The 20,389-nt window shown below is 46.5% G+C and overlaps 1 protein-coding gene across 1 annotated transcript in view; it reads left to right on the top strand.

Annotated features, from left to right (window-relative positions):
• LOC119463355 (EH domain-binding protein 1-like) overlaps positions 1–20,389 on the top strand; it is a 75,917-nt gene that overhangs the window by 41,076 nt on the left and 14,452 nt on the right. Inside the window, exons 13-16 of the mRNA XM_049656054.1 lie at positions 251–304; positions 4,465–4,511; positions 5,154–5,283; positions 8,172–8,268. Of these exons, the coding sequence (XP_049512011.1) occupies positions 251–304; positions 4,465–4,511; positions 5,154–5,283; positions 8,172–8,268 (328 nt within the window). The remainder of the gene's footprint in view (positions 1–250; positions 305–4,464; positions 4,512–5,153; positions 5,284–8,171; positions 8,269–20,389) is intronic.

Genomic DNA, 20,389 nt, shown 5'->3' with positions numbered 1-20,389 from the left:
ATGGTGTTATGAGATGAATAATACTTGTGTCATCTGCTGAGTTGTCTGTGTCTTTCTACACTCTTTTCAACTTGATGAATATATTTTATCTTTAGTATCCCTTTAACGTTTTTGTAACACCAGCATGAGACGCATGCCTGCTTGCTGCACATTGCACTGGAACAGACGGTTGGGGAGGGATTGGTGACGGATGTGGGACATTGGTGAAGGGGGTGGCGTGCATGCTGAAAGTGGTGGTGTGGTTCTCTAGGTAGCTCCTTGCGGCCTGCCAGGTTTCACCAGTTCCAGAAGAGGCGCATAGGTGGTGAGTAGAGACAGTCCTGCCTGCTGTGTTTGTGTGCACACGTTGGCCTCTGCATGTGTCTGGAAAACCCTGGGCCGTATTCTGGAACAATCGCTCTTAGCAGCCTAGGGTCTCCTACTGGGAGAAATTCTGGCGTTATACTCGCAGACACTCTTTCTACAGTATGAGGCGAAGGCTACAGAACTGAATTTCCCTTAACAGCTTCACTGTTGAAGAAGTATAAAACTGTGCCATAAGCAACATAACCGCAAACATCTCTGTAAAACAATTACATGTTGCACCTAAATGAGGCACACAATTTCTCTTCGGTTCTTTAAAAATTCAGAACCCGATGGCATTGCATATGGGATGTCTATGAACATTGATTAGCTGCCGATATTTGGGAAAGTAAGGAGGTACGCAGGAATGGAGAAACCGAAACTGCGCCAAACTCGCACAGAATACTTTGCTTCGGCGTACATGTGAGAAGTTCTGTCCCTCTAGATTTCGCTTCATTGCCAAGAAAAGTTGTTCGCTGGTATTATAGTCAAACCTCGATGTAACGAAGTTGTACTTGCAGCGCAAAACTTCGTTATATCGAGAATTTCGTTATATCGAGGTTTTGTTACATCGCAAATTTCGTTAAATCATCGTCGGTGATTGTGCCGCAGACCGCTGCACAGCGATCTGCATCGACGTAGTCGTCGAAGGTCACGTCCTCCAGCGCATCCCGCAATCCGGCAGGAATGACCACGGCCTCGCGCTCGTCGGGCTCGCAAGCTGTGCCCTCATTGGTCACACAAAAGCCACTGTGGCGGAAGCAATTGGCAACAGTTGTTGCCGTGACCTGATCCCAGGAACGCACCAACATATGCAAGGCCGTGAGCAGCGTCACATCGTAGCGACACGGCACCGAACGACTTCGTAGCTCTGACGTACACGAGGCCTAGCGACTGAATGTGCGGCACACAAAGGACACGGAGACTACGCAGACATGTCCGGCACGAACCGCCACACGATGCGAAGAGCGAGCACAATGACGACAGTGACGCCGCTGCGCTTGCGCCATCTATCGTTGAGCCTTGAAAGCTTGCGGCGGCAGTATAAAATACCACCACGCAGCGGCGCGCAGTTCGAATTATCGATAGAGGAGCCGATGCATACGTGAACTAACGAGTTGGTTAACCCATAGACGCCTATATATTGTGGCCGGACCATGACCAGAATTTCGTTATATCGAGGTTTTGTTACATCGCAAATTTCGTTAAATCGTGGTTCGTTATATCGAGGTTTGACTGTAGTGGCTGTGGGAGCTGCATTTAAGGCGATTCAGCCAGCATGCGAACGATGGGTTGTATGGTCGAACCTTGGTCTAATGAAGTCACATTCTTATATCCAATATTCTGTAAGCATATATTCATTACATTCTGCTATTGACGAGAGACGCTTCAGATTAACTTTGTTACATTTGCGCCAAGCGATAACTGGATAACAGTGGTACCTGCAGAAAAGCGTTCACTGGTAAAAATAAAAACAATGTTCATGTGACAATATTACAAAATCGCACTTTTAGGCCCAAAATTTCTTTAGTCATGAACTTTATTCAAACAAGGTTTCAATGTTTCATCAGCCCAGAAAGCCTAATAGCCTTCCCAGAGCAGTTCTAGTGGCAAAACAGCTTTGCAGGTCAGTAAATGTGAAAGTCTGATGCCGATCCAAGCATTCCCGCAAATTCACTCGTGTCATTAAATGCTTCCGCTGGTCTGGCCAACTTGCACACGCTTAATTAAAGGTGATATATTGGCCAAAGTGGTTGTTCCAGAATGTGGTCCTTATCATTGCATGCCACTGCACCTGCCTAACGCAGTATTGAAAGCAGCGTGGTCACGGAACTGGAAGACAAACGTTCACTTCGTGCATGCTATATTTACTATCAGAAGATTGTTTTTGCCTCAGCAGCCATCCTTTTTTTTTTTTTCTTGAGCGGTAATGGAGCCTGCGACCCGTATGATGATTATTGCTATGATATGTTCCGTGTTCATTGTTGCTATTATCCATGCCACATTCACACCATGGCAATACAGTCTATCACCAAGCAGTTTTTAGTGTATGCGCACCTTAATGCAGTGGCTGCTGTGGATATCACAGTTGCCCTGTTATAGACATGTTAAAGACAGTTACAGTTGTCAAAATCTGTCAGCATTCGTCGTGAAGGGATCACATGATCCCTGCAAAAAATTAATGCTGTTATATAGCAGACAACCCAATAAAAAAATATTTGGGTACATCTTGCACTTGCCAGCACATTTGCAGGAATCCTCGGTTCCAACGATGATCTCTAAGGTTATTTCCTACCAGCGGCTGCCATTCTTGATAAGTCAGCAGGCTTCATAGAGAGAGGCACACTTTCCCACAAATAGCATCAATATTACAGTGTGAAGTGGTAGCGTTGGCGAGTTCTGTGAGGAAATGTGTTAAAACTATTAAAAAAAGCTAACAAATTTTGTGTTACACATGTACTGTGGAGGCACTTGTAATGAAGCCTTCGCAATAAGGGAGCCAAGGGGCAAAGCGACTCTTTGCATTGAACATATTCGTCACAAACATGCGTCTCGTAGCTATTTTATTATCACTGTTACATCAATACCTTTATCGTGAGGTTAATTTACTGACATGGTAAGCCGATTGCATAACATCTGCTTTCCACAATTCGTACTCTCTTACCATAATGCTATTCTCTTTAGAGCCTCTTAAAAACTGTCATGAATTCTGGACAAAATTGCAACCCCCACCCCTATCCAGACAAAAATCCTGGGTGCGCTGACGTGCGAGACTGTCAACATTTCATTTTCCCCTCCAGTTCCGTTACCATGCTGCCCCTAAGCACAGCCATTTGACAACTTGCCTGATATTGCACTCTGCCTGATTTTTTTCACCCTTACCGTAGGAAACTGCATAGTGTGTAGTGTCTGCAAAGCATCATCTAGTAGACACAGAAGGCTTTTCCACTGTAAGTCTGACTGGTAAGGGTACTCTGATCATTTCGAAAAGGGAAAGTTCGGGTGGTGATCAATAGGGGGCCATCTTTGAGCGCATTGTGGCTGTTCCAGTATCCTTGCAAAGCCAGCAGTTGTGCGAATGCCTCCGATGCATGGTGGTATATTGCTGAAATGTTTTTGCAGACGTGAACCCAATCGTAAGTAAATTGTTTATTCAGATTGGCTAACTGTAGGCATTTTTTCTGAAGGTACAGTACACTGTGCACTGAAGGTACTGTGTACTCTTATTAGGAGTAACATCTAATCAGTATTCCAGCCGATTGCAGTGCAGTTTTGATAGGAGGGCCTGGAGAAATATTTTTTTATCAGTAAGTATCGAGCATGTGCTCCCAGCAACGTTAATGAAATATTGAAATTATATTGGCTGAAATATGAACCTTGTTCTACTTAAGAGTGGACTTTACTGTGCCTGTGTACTTCTCTTCAAATGATTCCATATTGACAGGAGTGGAGAGTTATTCTGCCTTTTTCGATTTGTTTTTATTATAGCTGCTTTATATCAGAATCTGCCATGTAGCAGAACACATTGCACAAAAGGCTGTGTACAACACTAATGTTGTCACAGCTACACTGGCAAAAGAACTGGCACAGCATGTATAAGGTCGCAGCTTTTGTGTATTGATGCATTAAGTTATGTCAGAATTAAGTTTGCACCAACTCGGTGCCGTAACAGTAATTAGTACAAATTATAAGATAACCTGTCATTGTTATTTCATTTCAATGAAATTATTAATTTTGCAAGAAGCTAACCCTCACAAAACACAGCTCTTGGCTGCGCCAACAATGTGAAGTCTGTGGAGCTCCACTTCGTCATCATCTATATTTAGAAACTCGCATTTGCGCTTCTGTTCTAACCTTTGAACAATATGATTAGGTCACATGCTGCACTTGTGCAGGTTTCCTCGTGTTGTGAAGTAGGATAGAATGATCAGAAACAATGTGAAAAAGGACGTGCGTGCAATTAATATTTCAAAACACTTTCATTCCTTTTTTTTTGTTATTATTAACAATTGCTTAACAATTACGTTTAATTGGGTGATGCTGTTTGTTGTGTTGTTAACCAAACGCTGTTCCATTTTCAACCTGCAGTTGCCTGATGCGAGTGATGCCAACTTTTTGCAGGCTCAGACGATTCCGAGCGGTCTGAGGAGCTGAGTCGAGATAGTGAGGTGAGTGTTCATGGCATTGTGCAGCAGGCATTGCGCAGCAGGCATTGTGCTAGGACTGGCATTGTGTGGCAGAATGCTTCAGGAAGGACGAATGTTTTTGTACGAGTGTAGTGAGATTGGGAATATATAGTACAGAGGCTGATGTTTAAAAGATTCAAAGATGTTTTTTTTTTTTTGCCAACTGCGGCACACTTAAAATGCAGCCAAATTCAGTGCATGGCAACCCTGGCAAAGAGCTCAGAAAAGTGACAATGATTTGTGCAAACACTGCTAAATGTGGGTTACGTGGTCTCCTCTTGGGGACTCAGAAACAATGCATTAGTTTAGACTGGTGTATTGCACTTTCGGAACCGCATTTTATTAGCTGGAAAAATTATGTCCTGCTAAGAAGGAAAATTCTGTTGGTGAACTAGTGATGGTCTTTGCGTTATATTCATCAGCTTTTTTTTTTTGTCTGAACATTGACTGATTTATCACACCTTCAATTGTACTTTTGTGCCAGACATACTAATACACTAGCCATAGGCTATAGGTCGAAACAGTTTCTGTACATATGCATTGTGAAATTTGCAAGCAAGTTAATGTGAAATGTAACATGATTCGTCACCTGGCTCTCTTATTTATGCTCATTCTATGATGCAGCTGTCCAGTGGCTCACGGCGGCGGCAAACCTATGTAGAGCTGGAGCTGGAGGCGCTGGAGCGCGAACGGCAACGGGTCGACGCCCAGGCAGAGCGGTTCGAGCCGTACCTGCGGCAGGTGATGAAGAGCGGTGAGTGGCAGTCTCCATGATGTCCTGCATTATTGCATTTATTATTGGCACAGTGCAATCACGGACAGCTCAATGCATAACTCTTAATTCTGAGCTGGCCTCGTCCTCAGCCATTACCTCTTTACCAGCTGCTATTGCCAGCCGACTCAGTGGTCATGGCAATCTACTGCAGAGCTGAGGATGTGGTTGTGGTTCAATTCCCGGTCATTGTGGCTACATTTTCTGTGGGGCGCTGAATGCGAAAACACTTAGGGGCTTAGATTCAGGTGGGACTTGAATTTGCAGCAATAGCTGTGGGAGGGACACCTGGTGGGGGTTGTGGAAACTTGTCATTTCGTCTGTGAGTGATCTCATCCTTCTGGAAAGTAGCAGCAACATAAGAGGAAGAAGTGGAAGACTGGTGCAACTGTGGCCTGAAACCGAAACCGCAAGTGTGGCCCGAAACCAGGACTTCTCCACACAGGGTTTAAGCATTGTTATAGTATATATACCGGGTGTGCGAGGTATTTGAGAACACTATTCCTTATCACCATAGACACCAGCAGGCTCATCGTATCTATCTAGGCGTGCACCTTGTTCGTTGACTTGTTCGTTGACCCCTTATCATTCATACTGTGCAGTTTGTTCAAAGATGGAAGCGTACAGGTTGACGCAGGAAATAAAACGCCATGCAGTCCTCACAGTCCTGGTCGCACATTACAGCGACTTGGAAATTGCCACCTTTTTGAACGTATCGAAGTCTTTCGTTTACAAGCTGCGGTTGACGCAGGAAATTAAATGCCATGCAGTCCGCATAGTCCTGGTCGCACACTACAGCGACTTGGAAATTGCCACCTTTCTGAACGTATCGAAGTCTTTCGTTTACGAGGTGCGGACAGAACTGATGTGTTCTGGCGGTGATGTGGCATCTGTGGTGAAAAGGAAAAAAGCAGTCAGTGGTCAGACATTGTCAGAACTCCTGATTTTCTCCGGCAGCTGCAGTTCATCGTGAGTGACAACCCAGGGAAGTCAATGCGGGCCATTGCAAAGGAGCTCCAAGTTGCAGAGTCGACTGTCAGGCTCGATGTGCTCGAGGACTTGAGGTACCATTCCTATGTCAGGAGGAGGGGGCAATTCATGTCCGATAAAACTTGGGAGAATCGTCTGCTCCGGTCCAAGCGCTTGCTACGCAAGCTGAAGAGACCTGAGGAGCCTGGAATGCTGTGTTTTTTTTGTTTTTTTTTTCAGATGAAAAGAACTTTGACCAAGACCAAAAAGTTAACTGCTGTAACGACAGGTGGCTTTGCGAAAGCGCTGATGAGGTGCCTACAGTGATGCTCACAAAATTTTCATCGTCTGTGATGGTGTTAGCCGTCGTCAGCAATGAGGGTGACGTCATGCCGCCACACTTATTGGCAGAAGGACTCCTCGTTAATGCTTCCGCGTACGTGGAGGTACTTGCCACCGTTGTAAAGCCCTGGATAGAGACTGTTTCGAAAGGAAGACCTTATGTCTTTCAGCAAGATTCGGCTCCCGCCCACACCGCCTGCGTCACCCAGGAGTGGCTGGCTGACAACTTCTACGACCACGTCACTCCCAACTTGTGGCCTCCTAGTTCTCCAGATTTAAATCCGCTCGACTACTATGTCTGGGGCGTCGTTGAGAGAGAGGCCAACAAACAGCCACATGTTACAAAAAGACTCGCTGAAGGCTACTATTGCTGACTCAATGGCCAGCATCTCTAAGGACCACCTGATCCGTGCATGCAGCCGTTTCCGAAGCTGAATTGAATCGGTTATTACTGCAGATGGCAGATTCATTGAGTAATTGTCGAAATAAACCATAAGAGATGTAATTCCCAAAGTTAGCTGAAAATATGTCTATTTTTGCTGGAGACATTCTCTGCCTGAAGCCAAAATTGTCTTCTCAAATACCTTGCGCACCCGGTATGTATCCCAGATCGTCACATGAAGTGTTGCTTTTAAAGCGATGCTTCCTTTGCCTACCTCCCAGTGGTTTGGTGTGGCTGCTGCTAGGTGCTAGGCTTCGTGTTTGATAAATTTCACCGTTGTAGCCAGCACTCTGCTAGCTGACAACGAATAGACGTTCTACACCTAGAGAAAAAGCCCGTGCAGCCGTTCCATCATTCATTTGCAACCATTGTTTCTAAACGCCAATTCTACAGTTTCAGTTGGACATAACTGGCTGTGGTTGGAAGGCCATGTCTTAGTGAAGCGTTCTTTGTGGTGGCCAGAAGTTAAGATACATTGGTCCGTAATAGTGCTGTATCATATCTCTCAGCGAGTGTCTCTAATATCCACTGACGTATCCAAGGATGGTTATGGAATGTATTTGTCGCCAAAATCTGCTGCATGAAATGCGAGGAAAGACTGCTCCGTGTCTCTTAACATCATCATCATCAGCCCATATTTATGGCCACTGCAGGACAAAGGCCTCTCCCTGCAATCTCCAATTACCCCTGTCTTGCGCTAGCTGATTCGAACTTGCGCCTGTAAATTTCCTAACTTCATCGCCCAATGCTACACCAATTCCTACAGTGCATGAAATCTGCATGATTTTTTTTTTCGGCCTGGTAACAATGGCTTCTAGTTGCGTTCAGCCTTTTGAGACAACATCTAGCTTAGGCAGGTTGATTAAAACCAACTTCGTGTATTTGAATAAGTAACATGTGCATTTCGTAGTCTCAAAATAAAAAAAAATTATGTATTACTTATTAAGATCCGACATCAGGTTCAAATCTTATGCTGGTAATTCTTATTAATAAGCCTCCATTATGCTCTTCTGTGTTATTATTATAATGTGAATTGACATACCAAGTATAACTGCTCGAAAAGTCCGAGCCTGGTGCTTGTTCAAAAACACTCATTGTTTCCTATCTTTTTGTGCAGGCGACCAGGAGGAAGAAGACCGCTGCATGCAGAAATGGTTTGCCCTGGTCAACGAAAAGAATGCACTAATCCGACGGCAAATGCAACTTAACCTATTGTGAGTACTTTCTACAAATGTTGTGCTACTTATTAGCCATTTGTATGGGCATTGCAATAACGAGATAGCAGCAACTTTGCAAACATTTCACAGCAGTCAGCTGTTTTGAGTGTTTCCTACAGAGGTTTTGGTGTCTGGCCCCCAAAATTTGAGGTGTCAATGTGGGCACACACTTCCACAAGAAAAAAGGATGAATAGAGACTTTAGTATGTGTCCGACTCAGCTGGCGTTTTACAGAAGAACCTTGTTAATTCGAATTTCAAGAGGACCGGAAGTCTATTAAAATAAAGCAGAGTTCGAACAAAAGAAAGCCCCTTTGAATATTGCGCTAAATAATGTATGCAGTACAGGGGTGAATAAAGTCGCCAACCGATAGTTGGGATTTGGCGGGCACTGCCTAAAAGATCTGATTAAACAGTGTCTGAAACATCAAATTCGCCAGAAAATAAGCCTGTATTTAGAAGCTGACCAGAAAAGCTGGTCAGTGTGTTGCTATGTGCTACATACACTTAGCTGAAACCTGTCAGTATTTCGACCAATGTCCTGGTTGTAGCTACAGACAGACAGAATTGTGGTCTCGAAAGGCATCAAATCTTCGTCCCTCTGAAACTTTTATTTTATTTATTTATTCACAATATCTGCAGCGCCTTTAAGGCATTACAGCAGAGGGGGACAACAAAATGTACAAGGTTAAAAGTGAGGAAGAACAGCATGAATATAATAATAATAATACAATACATGTCTGTGGGGTAGGGATGTATGTACACTATTGGTCCATAAAAAAATGCGAAAGTAAGTCTCGGACATACAAGCAATAACTGCCTGGGGTAGTTATTGTGGAACAAACTACATAGTGTTACACATATTAAACAGAGGCTGACCACACCCTGATAGCCGTGTGATCGCAGTTTTTTTCATAACTGTCATTGTCTGGCAGTTCCCTCCACCCTCTTTAATGGATATATCGAGGGTAGAGTTGGCGCCGTTTGAAGCTGTCTGATGACCTACCAAAATCTGTAATACCAGTCGCTCAAGATCATGTAGCAATTTAGCACGTAAAGGAACAAATCTGAACATGCGGAAATCGCACAACAAACTGCAAGTGCAGTAGATGCAGTCCTTTAAAGCTTAGCAGTGTGTCTTGGCTTGCACTGTGGTTTGTGCAGAGTTGGCTGAGACTGGATTGACTAAGCGACTGTAATTTCACAACTTTTGGTTTCGCAGAGGTGCCAGCGACGTTTCAAAACTAAAATATCGCTTTTTCTGATCGACTTGGTCAACTCTTGGTCGCTTTGGCACAGACAGAGCGAGAGTCTGAAATTTCTAGTGGTGCGTTGTAAAGTTTCCAACATTTCTGGCAAGCTGTCTGAATTATCGGTCGGTGACTGTACCGTATCGCGGGGGGTTAGTGCCTTACCATGCATTTTTGGAAGTGCAGTCTTAGAATTACACATCACTGAGTGAGTGTGGCAAAAGAGACATGCAAAAAAAGTAAAAGGGGGGCAGAAAATGCCTTCCTTCTTCTAATGCTCGCTAGGCGGCACCACAATACCATGCCACAGCACACAGAGGTTCACCAAAGTACATAGTATCAGAGCCTTGCCAGCACAAGTTCATGAACTCCTGAAACAGTGATTTAACAACAGCAAAAATATCAGAGGCACTATGTGCAACAGAGACCTTAACCAGTTATTATTGCAAGTTAACGTTTACAGCATTTATTCGAATATAAGGAGAGTTTTTTTTTCCCAAAATCCTTAGCCTCAAATTCACCCCCCGCCTTATACGCGAATTCTGCCTTTAGGTGTGGCTTTACGGCATTTTGCATTTCTCTTTACAGTGTGGCTTTACGGCAGCGCACGCGCTATGTTGTAAAGCCACACACAAAGGCAAAATTTGCAGATAACTCGTACTCCGCATGGTAAAGCTCCCTTCCCCCCCCATTTCACGGTCGCCATTTTGTGTTCTGGCTGTGTTAGTGATTCAGCATTTCAGACAGTCCCTGCTGAATCTGAATAATCTGTCGGCTACTCTATGTCTCCTTATATTAGTGTGCATACGTAAGTTTTTTTCTTGGGTCCCCGAACTGCACCCGCGCCTTATAATCGAATAAATACGGTAATGTGGAGAGCCCTTAGTGTCTTTTAAAAAATGTATATATATATGTAAGCTGAACGTAGCCTTATTGCACAGGCAGATTGCTAGTGGTTAAAAAAATTGGAACAAAATAAAAGATATAGTGTTGCACCTTAGTACGGGGTACTGAGGTAAGGGTGGAGATAAGAGCAAAATGAGAATAACACTCCGTACATCTAAAGCGCATGCCGTTAGCCGTCAGCTAGTGGAGTAGTTTTTCTTGGATTCTCTGACTTTTTAACCCTTTCTGTGCCGAAGACAAGTCTCACTCATCCAGGCATTTTCTCCAATATTCTACGCCCGTTGCCATGGATCCATATACAGTGTAGACCACTTATAAAGTAAGTCGCCGAAGTCGCGAATATCCGCGCTATAAGCAAAGCAACAATTTTCAAGGCCCGCACATATGCAAAACATGTGCACCGAGCCGCCACGCGTATGCGACAGTCGAGGAATGCGGCTAGAACGTTTGCATTCAATTTACAGTGGAATCTCATTAATTCAAAATAATTCATGCGGCGGCGCCTCCGACCGGCATTGCTTCGGCACCGCCATAGAGTAAAAGCTTAGGAGAGAACCCTCAATGTCACGCACGAACAAAACAAAAAAAAAGAAAGAAAAAAAATGCGGCGGAAATTTCACCCTCTCTCAAATGGCAATGTCGCCGATTCTGCGTTGTGCCGGAAGATGCGTGTACGTGCCGACGTCCCAGCCACGCTACCGTAGCCACGCGTAGAAAATGGCAGTGAACCCTTCTTTCTCCTTTATGCTTCCTCTACTTTCTAGTCACGTGTTGACCTTGCACGCTGCAGCTACGGCGCAGAGGGAAGCAGCGGCGCTGTCCCAGGCCGGCCAACGAAACTGCCCACGCCAGCAAATGCCCGCTTCCCGATAACGGCAGAAAACGAAACTTTGGGGAGCTGGCGCTGGGACGGCTGGAGCGGCGGCACCTGCACGGCAGCGGGCGCGCACGGTGACAGTCGGAAGTGAGGGAGTTACGAGGGGAGGTCGAGGGGAGCCACCAAAGCGGCGGAGTTGCCGAGGCGAAATCCGCTTCCCTGCCGCCCTCCTCCCTCACATTCCACGGTCTCCGCGTGCGCCCTTCGCCATGCCGTGCCGGCGCCGCCCGCTCCCTGAAGTTTCATTAACTGCCGTTATCGTGAAGCGAGCTTTGGCCGGCGTTGGCAGTTTCGTGGCCCTCGCTCGCTAGGCGCGCCGTGATATCTCACGACTGGCACTCAAGATTCTGGTTTCAGCCTCACTGGCTGTTTGTTCGCACCACGTGCCCTTCTCCTCCACTTCGGGTCTCTTTCTTCCTCGAGCACTCCTTGGGGCGCCCTTTTGAGGGGAGAGTTCGCCGTCTCCGCTGACTTCCGTACTCCCAGGCAGCCAGCCGCACTGTAACCGGTATTTCGTTTCCCGCAACTGCACTATATGTGTATACATAGAGCGCTATGGGAAAATTAACGGGAGTCTGAAAAGACCGCGCTATTTCTGGTCCTGCACTATAAGCGGTTACGTTATAAGTGGTTTCTACTGTATACAACATAGTACTTTCGGGTATAACACACCACGTTTCTTACTTTGTTTGGTCTGCCTATATTAATGCAACTAATTTCGCTTTTGATGCACCCGGCTATAATGAACTGTCGCGTACAATGGTCAAATTTTGTGGGCAAATTTGTATAGATGGCGTAAGTGCAATGTACTTTGCCGTGGCAATGTATGCATGCGGAAGTGCCCTGCATGCAACTATATCCGGGCACTCACAGAATGTGCGAAAACACTTTTTCTTAAGGAACGGTTACACTAGTGGCAAGCTTTCACGGCGTGCCAAGCCGCTCTAACGGAAATTTTGGGTCGTCGACGCAAGCATCTCGCTGCAGCCGACTGCTGTTGACTCAGTTAGGAGCAAGTGCCCAGGATTACCGCTAGACCTAAACCGTGGCATGCGGCGCTTCAAAAATGACCACCAACAATTGTGGAATGCGTCATTTTGATAGTGCTTAATTTCTCATCGTAACCATTCGCAGAAAAAAAAAAGATAAAAGCGGCTATTCATGGCCTCCAGAGTACGATAGACCGTGATGCAGCCGAGCAGTATCGCATGCGATGCAGTGGCAGCCATACGGGGGCTCCGAGTTGAAGTTGCCTCGTACTGCAGCTCTTGTTCATTCATGCTGCAGCTTTAACAGTGGTCATCGCTTGTCGCGAAAAATAAAATTAGGCAGTTTATTCTACCAACCACTGTTTTGTATGAAAAACAGCAGTAGCTGTGTGTTTCACTGGTGGTGGTGATGTGCTCAGGTTGGGCGGCATAGCGGTCGGCATAGCGGGGCGCTGGCCAGCCGGCTCCCCGCAATTGTGTCAGCTGGTAATCTTGCTGTTGTGCAGGCGTATGTATATGCTCTACCTTGGAAAAATTGCCATTTGTCTGTGACCAGCGTTTGTAAAATGGCAGACAGCAAGGCGCAATGCCGTGTGGCTGTACGATTACTGCCTAAACCGGTTTATCTGTTATTTGTTTATTTATTTTAATTTCGATGTTTTGATCGCTCTTTCAAATTAGACAGCGGTGTATGCAAAGTTCTGCTGGCTTACTGCATATTGTAGCCCTAATTTTGTGTAGAACGGACTTTGGATGTAACGGACCTTTTTTCTCTGTTCACCGTCCGTTATAACAAGCATCGTCTGTATATGCCAGTGGCAAGTTTCACCTGTCCAGGGATTTCCTTTGATCTACCGAGTGCCACGGATGAGTGGCAGTCATATTGTCATTTCGGTGTGAATGCTTCACTGCTAGATGGTACCAGCCTTCCCACAAACTTATTTTTTGTGACCGCAGTTGGCAGAAACGAAGTGGAAGTTTGGCTCCTCTGATTTTTAAAAATTATGGCACAGAGTGAGACGGTCATAGTGTAGTGCCTAGAATATATTGACTAGTGTGCCGACCATTGGGCGTCTCCAACGGGGGACGGTGGCACCGCTGATGATGCCTGGAGACTGCACGGTTGGCATGGTCCCCATGAGCAACGCCGTCTGGAGGCTGCCCACGGTATCGCGGCAATAAAACGTACATTATTATTATTATTTTATTGAATAATCATGCAATTATGTGAAAAAACGAGAACAGAAGCCACGCTTTGTGCAAGGGCACGTTCCGAAGTCCATACTGACAAGACCGCCTTGGTCCGCTGCAGTACGGGACTGTGCCACCGCCAGTGGCAGGCAATATTCTCGGTGCCACCGTGGCACCTTTGCTCAGCACGCTAGTAGTACATTCTAGGCACTATGGTGGCAGTATGATGGCTCCCTGTTTCAGTGCCAGAATTGTGGCGTTTTTGGACATTTGGACCGGCACCAGTGCTCTTTACAGATCTAATACTTCACTGGGAGCTGAGTAATGCTGATGGTTCCCCCATCAGTCTCATCTCATGCACCATCAAGGTGCGACGTTCGCAATACCACTGACGGCACTTCTCGTTATGCCAGCATTCTGAGACGCCTGGAAGTTGCCAGGGTGTTGTTCCCTCTGCCCAGCAGTTCCGTGCTGCGTGGCGCCAACATGTCGCACCCACTTGTAGTTGCTGCACTGTCCGAGGAGTTCAAGCACAACTCTAGACCTTGCTATTGCTATTAGGGCTGTTTATTTTTAAACCTCTGGTGGTGTTGCAGTCCCGACATCACTCGCCGTTTTTGACTGCATTTAACAACACACAACACAGCAAAATCATGGACTTCGAGATCCATTTACACTAATCTGAGGAAGCCGTCACTGTGTGAATGCCGCAGTGATGCGCCCTGTATTTCCACTTTCCCTTTGACATTGCATGTGTTATGGGCCGGAGTCGGATTGCATCGAGCCTCCCTGGGGCTTACTGAACCATTAGTGTCGTGCATATTACTACCGAGGAACTCGTGAGGGCAGGCTGCGCTCACAGCTTCTACCTCACCTGTATGTAACCACTCCCATTTACGGAACAAGCAGGCGCAAGGACTTACACAAAGAGCAGTTAGCTCTTCCTGTTTCCAGTAAGGACTACGAACCGTGGTGAGCAGCCCAAGCTCAGTGGCTGCCTCATTGCCAAATGCAGTCCGGTGACAAGCACCGGGTGATGGGCCACCAGATGCCACCCAGTGCAGAAGGGCAGCTGGACATCACTCAACTTGAGGCCCTGACCCATAACAAAGGGGTGTGCAAATACAGTCAATGTCCGATTTTTCGGGCTCTCTGGGAAACGGTGAGAAAGTACGAAAAACTGGGCAATCCGAAAAAACGAATGCATGCAGAAAACACACCATTTTATAGGTATCTCTCGGATTAAGAGGGTCAAGAACAGAGTATCAGACCTCCGCAACTCAGCCAATGCATCATTGAGGTGGTTCTGAAAAGAGGCTTTGATCTAAAAAAAAAAAAATAGGGGGGGTGTTGGAACAAGAGAAACAAATGCCGACAGTGTGTGCCATCAAAGTAGCAGGTGCTATCATCAACTGGGGTCTTCAACGCTGTGTGCTACCAGTGTTGCCAGGTCAGACGAGGCGGCGTCAGTGTTGCCAGGTCGGACGAGGCGGCGTAGCCCAAAGCTAGAGAAGTTGTAGCCCAAATCTAGCCAAACACAAAAAACAGCAAGAAATTTCGTAGCCAAATATAGCCATTTTTATTTGCAGTTTTATATGTGTAAACATTTTCACATTCGACTGCGGCAAACCTTTTTCGCACAACCCATCGCAACAAAATGTCCGTGCCGCTGTCGTGGTTGACCCTTGACCTCAACAATAGCGACATTATGCTTGCACACATAACACTTTTTGGTTGGCCCCGGAAGCTCTCAAGTTCTAGCGAATTGCTGCAGAGGGCGAAATCACAGTGCTTTTATTTTATAACAGATAGTACTAAGTGATTATTTTTAGTTATTTGCAGTAAATTAACTACGAACTCTGCGTTTAGCTGTCGTGAACACAAAATACTGTTCAGCATCATCAACCTCTCAAGTGACCTCGCCTAAAGGGTAGAAAAGGTTCAGCTGTCCAGCGGTCTGCGACGGCGACGCTCCCACGGCTTCTTTTTTCATGAGCCAAAACCAATCTTTCGCACTATGATACCTCGCGTTATTTGTCTCATCGTCCTATTTTGTTTTCTCGTTTTTTTGTTGTTTTTTTTTTCAGTTAGCTTGGCCTGGATTACCAGGTACATGCTCTATATTGTGTTCATTTATATCAACCTGGCCGCCATTTTAGGTCTCTAGCACGCCAAGAACATGTGTTAAAATTAAGTGACAGACGGCAGGTGTCACTCACTGTCTGAATCGGTGTAAGCGAAGCTTTACAAGATAACTGCATGAAACGGCACACCAGTGTAAGAAGTGCGCAGTCATTTTCGGTGACGAGCAACGTCCCGAACGTAACTCGCTCGAAATGGTAAAAGCTGCGACGGCGCACAAAGAGCAAAAGGTAAACGACAAATTGATAACAGTGGTAATCCTGTGAAAGCCGGTTACTGTGAAAAGTAAACTATGTTCATGGAGGGTGGATGGCAAAACTTTAATGAAAGTCCTGAGGTACGCGACTCGGCACGCAGCGGGCTGCTCCCACGTTGGGACAGTCAGGCCATGCCCGACCGCCGCATCGTGGGCCCTCTAGACAGCCCATAGTTGCGCCCCGGCATTAGGGCTCTTGATAGTGGAGAGCCACTTGTTCTGATTGATTTGTTCCATGCCTCGCAACGAGGGGCAATGCCAGAGCATATGGTCTAGGCTAGCGAAGTCAGTGCAGTGCCTGCAAGAACTACTGGCATAAGTGTTGAGATAAAGCTTGTGTAATAGAGCCGGGCTGGGATACGAGCCTGTTTGTAGTAATCTGACGGTCAATGCTTGCGCTCTATTTAACTTCTTGTGGGAAAGGGGGAAGTCTCTCCTGCCGAAATAAAAGTGCTGCGTAATTTCGTTATATGTGGTCGGTTGATCTCTGTTCTCCACCACTGTGGAAAGCGACACCTCGCGCGTTGGAGTGAGCCAGCTCGTTAGGTTTGTAGGGACTCCTATGATGTTGATGTGCTAATAATAATTGCTGGGGGTCTCCGTCTCAAAACCACGATATCATTGGGAGGCATGATGCAGTAGGGAACTCTGGATTCATTTTGACCATCTGTGGTTCTTTAACGTGCACCTAAATCTAAGTACACGGGTGTTCCTGCATTTTGCCTCGATCGAAATGCGGCCGCCGTGCCCGGGACTCAAACCCGCATCCTCGAGCCAGCAGCGTGACACCTCACCAGCTAAGCTAACACGGTGGGTGATGTTCACTTGACGTGGTGCACTGATGTCATCGTGGCAAACATGTTTCGATATTAGCACAGTGAGCACCTGCATCTGTGATGTTACGGGCAAACCATCTATAAGTAAAAGCACCAGGACCCGCCTTTGAGCTCGGGGACTTGCTCCCATTCTTTTTTATATTTTCTCGCATACTTGGCCCACTTCTCCATGGTTCGATTCTTCTCTCCGAGGAGGATCCGATCTTAAGTCCAACCTATGTAAGCACGAACAAAAATTCATCCCGCGGGAAAATGAAAATGGCAGTAAAGCTTAGCGTGAGAAACATGGAGCAGTGTCATATGTAAGAGGCCACCTGCAGCGCGGAAAAGAAGAAGAGCACGTGAAGCACGGTGTTCGGAACGGCACGAGCTCTAGAGGCGCATGAGCCGAGACGTGATCGGGGGATGAACGGCGCTGTCGGGGGATTATCGAGGTGGCTCCGGGCCAGGAAGGTCGCATCGCCAGCTCCGCTCTGGCGACGGGAGACTTGGGGGTCTGGCTGAGTCCGTGACGTTGGCTGTCCAAGGTGTGGCCGTCGACCTCGGCAAGTTCGAGCGAGGCTCCTGGACTGGCTGCAGCCTCTCACGGCAGGGCCGGGCACCCCAGAGAGGATCCCTCTTCTGCGGCAGACCGGCACGTTCGATTCTCCACGGGATGCCACGTCGGCACTCGTGAAGAAGTTGCGACGCATCCTGACGCTAGGCCTAGCCAGGTGGGCCTAAGTAACGCCGAGCGCCGTCACTGGAGAATTACTGACGAGCTTATCACCGACAAAGTGCCGGCAAACTGACCACTGATAATAGACGAGGCGACGACGGCAAGGCGACTTCATCATCAACGAGAACACCAACTGCTTTGGAAAAAGAGCCGACAAGCTGGAACACACGTTCAACGACGAGCACATCAAGGTGACTCTTTTGTAGCGTTTTAGATGTGCGTCTCAGCGATAGGACAGGGTTGCCTGACTTTGAAGAACTAGCCGCCACGGACGAGCGTAGGCGCAAAGCAGAACTTGTTTTGTATATTAGGCTTTAGTTTGTATCTTTGTTAGTATTGTTCCCGCAGTGTGTTTTAGTGTGCTTAATTTTCTCTTTTTTTAGTTTGAGTCTTGAGTTCACGTGCGATTAAAAATCTGTTTGCTGTCTCGACATGCGTATTCCCTCTCCATCTCTTTCAACACCCGCACGCCTCCGAGATCGGTGACAAAAACATCACAAGCAGGCCAAAGCTGTGCCTCGCGTGATACTTCACCTAGAAGCCATGGCCGTGAACACACTGGAGCGTGTCTTCTACCCGTGCTTCCCTTCTTTCATGTTGGTGCCATGATTGCCCGACTCTGTTTTGTTGCTCTCCCTTTCTGAGCATAGCCATGTTAGTACAATCCAATAAATCAGACGGCGAAAGGTGATTTCCTCAAAAATAAGGCAAAGATCTTGGAAGCGGCTGGAAAAAACTACCGGGGCTCAGAAGAATGCGAGTCGGGGTGTCCACCCGAAGCTTGAGGAGCCTCTCCTAGTGTGGTAAAATGCCATGATTACCACACAGGTGCCTGTCTTTGGTTGCATCTTGAAACGAAAGGTGGAGGCTCTCGCGCTTCAAATGAACGCCAAGTTCAGTGACACAATACTGTGGCTACGGCTTCCAGCGGATCTGCGTGCGAGAGCGCCGGTTTGAGGCGGCGAGGTAATCAAAATGGCAGCGATGGTGGCTTCGATTGATGCCATTTCGGACCTGTTGTCTTGGCAAAAAGTCCAGAAGATCGGATGGCGAAGGTTCTTTGCGTCTGAACTTTCAAGCATTCTTATACATTGACTCAATGGGGTACGTGGCGGTGCCGTGAAGACGTCTGAATTGTTGGGCATGTCCGAAAAATCAGGCATCCGAAAAATTGATCATTGACTTTATTTATTACAGTGAAGCTCTATATGGCTAGGCGAAACCAAAATCCGTTCGTCCGATGTGCGCAGAAATGTGGGCCGATCCTGGTGATAGTGCAGAAAGGGTCCAAGCGCAATGGCACATACCCCTATGGACTCCAGGTTGTGGGCTCTGGGACCTGTAACACGCCCTTGAACTACCCTTGTCACATCTAAAAGAGAAAGAGAGAGGAGGGCCATTGGCTGCACCATCAGTGACGTCGTTCTCTCCATCACAGCCGAGTGCGCGTGCAGCAGTTTCTCTCCGACTTCAACATGGGTAGGCCACGCATTGTACAAACTCCCGAACAGCAGGCAGCTTACGAAGAACAGCGCAGACAGTAGCACCGTGGGAGAGCTCGTGTTCGCCATGCTGATGCTGCAGTCCGGGCACAAGAATAGGCCTGGGTGGCCGAGCGCAAGCAGCAACTGCGTACCGAGGATCCGACAGCCTACCCAGCTGTCGTTTAATGAACCGTCAGGATTAGACCAGTGATAAACACCGGGCCTGCATGTTTCAGCTTCACTGGTTAACCATCTGTATGGAGTGTTTGGGCAGTGACGTTTTATTTATTTATTTGTTCGTTTATTTATTTATTTATTCAAGCGAAGCTTGTTATAACTCACAGATTTCAGTAGTGTCCATGTACACAGAAAATTATCATCAGCATTGGCTCGAGCATAGTCGTCTTCTTCTGCAACTGGCTCGTTGGTGCCCCTCAGTTAGCGCTCGTGCTCATGCGTGTGACCCGCTGTGGTTCTAGCACAACGGGGTACTCATCAGTGCAATTAGTTCAGAGGAACACCAAAGAAACACGCGACAAGCTTCGCTTACCCCCACTTCCTCGACAGGGGAGCGGGCTACTGATTTTTAAAAATTTATTTATTCATTGATGTTGCCCTCACAACGCAAGGGCATTAAAGAGGGCAATTGGGAAATGGGATGAAAGACAACAAGTAAACAATATAACATGATAAGGATTTTTAATTATACATTGTTAGCTAATACTTATTTGTCACGTGGGTCGAGGACGCATTTAGCACCACACAGTTACTCAGAATGCTGCATGGGCTGCAGTTGCCTTATATTCTTTTCTGCTGCCGTCGGAGACCAGCAGCTTCGCAGTAATGCTGACATCACTCTTGCTTCCGCGGGATGCATATGCGGCTTGAGCATGCGAACATAACAAACACCTCGCGGAATAGTTTGCAAATATGACAAATCAAGTAAACAGTGTAACATGCTACTAATTCCTAATTATACAATGACAGCTAATGCCTTCTAGAGGAGTTTGTTATCGGCAATGGCAGCAATGTCTCCGTGGAGGTGGTTCCACTGCTGCAATGATCTGGAAAAGAAAAAACACTTGACTGAAAGTGTTAGTGTTGCCTGTTTAAATTCCGTGTTCGTGGCGATGATCAATGTGCTGTGACATGTAATGAGGGGGGAAAATGAAGTGAAGAATGGCGATAAAATTTGTGAAACAGGCTCAAACATGTTATTGTTCCACATGATGCATGTGACAAAAGAGCTAGATTAACTCTATCTTCATTGAAGTTATGCTGGTGGTGCAGTTATAATTTGAAAATATATGTTGCACTGAACTAGTTTTTGAACAAGCTCGATCTAGGCAATAAGGTTTTCATGGAATGGGTCTCACACAGCTGCAGCATATTCTAACTCTGGATGCACTAATGATTTGTAAAGTAGTTATCTTAGAGAATGGTGCTTGGAAAAATTTTGATATAAATAAC

This window comes from Dermacentor silvarum, chromosome 9 (genome assembly GCF_013339745.2).
Source record: "Dermacentor silvarum isolate Dsil-2018 chromosome 9, BIME_Dsil_1.4, whole genome shotgun sequence".
Lineage (NCBI taxonomy): Eukaryota > Metazoa > Arthropoda > Arachnida > Ixodida > Ixodidae > Dermacentor > Dermacentor silvarum.
Note: the sequence above shows the minus strand (reverse complement) of the source record. Positions and strands in the feature narration are given on the sequence as shown.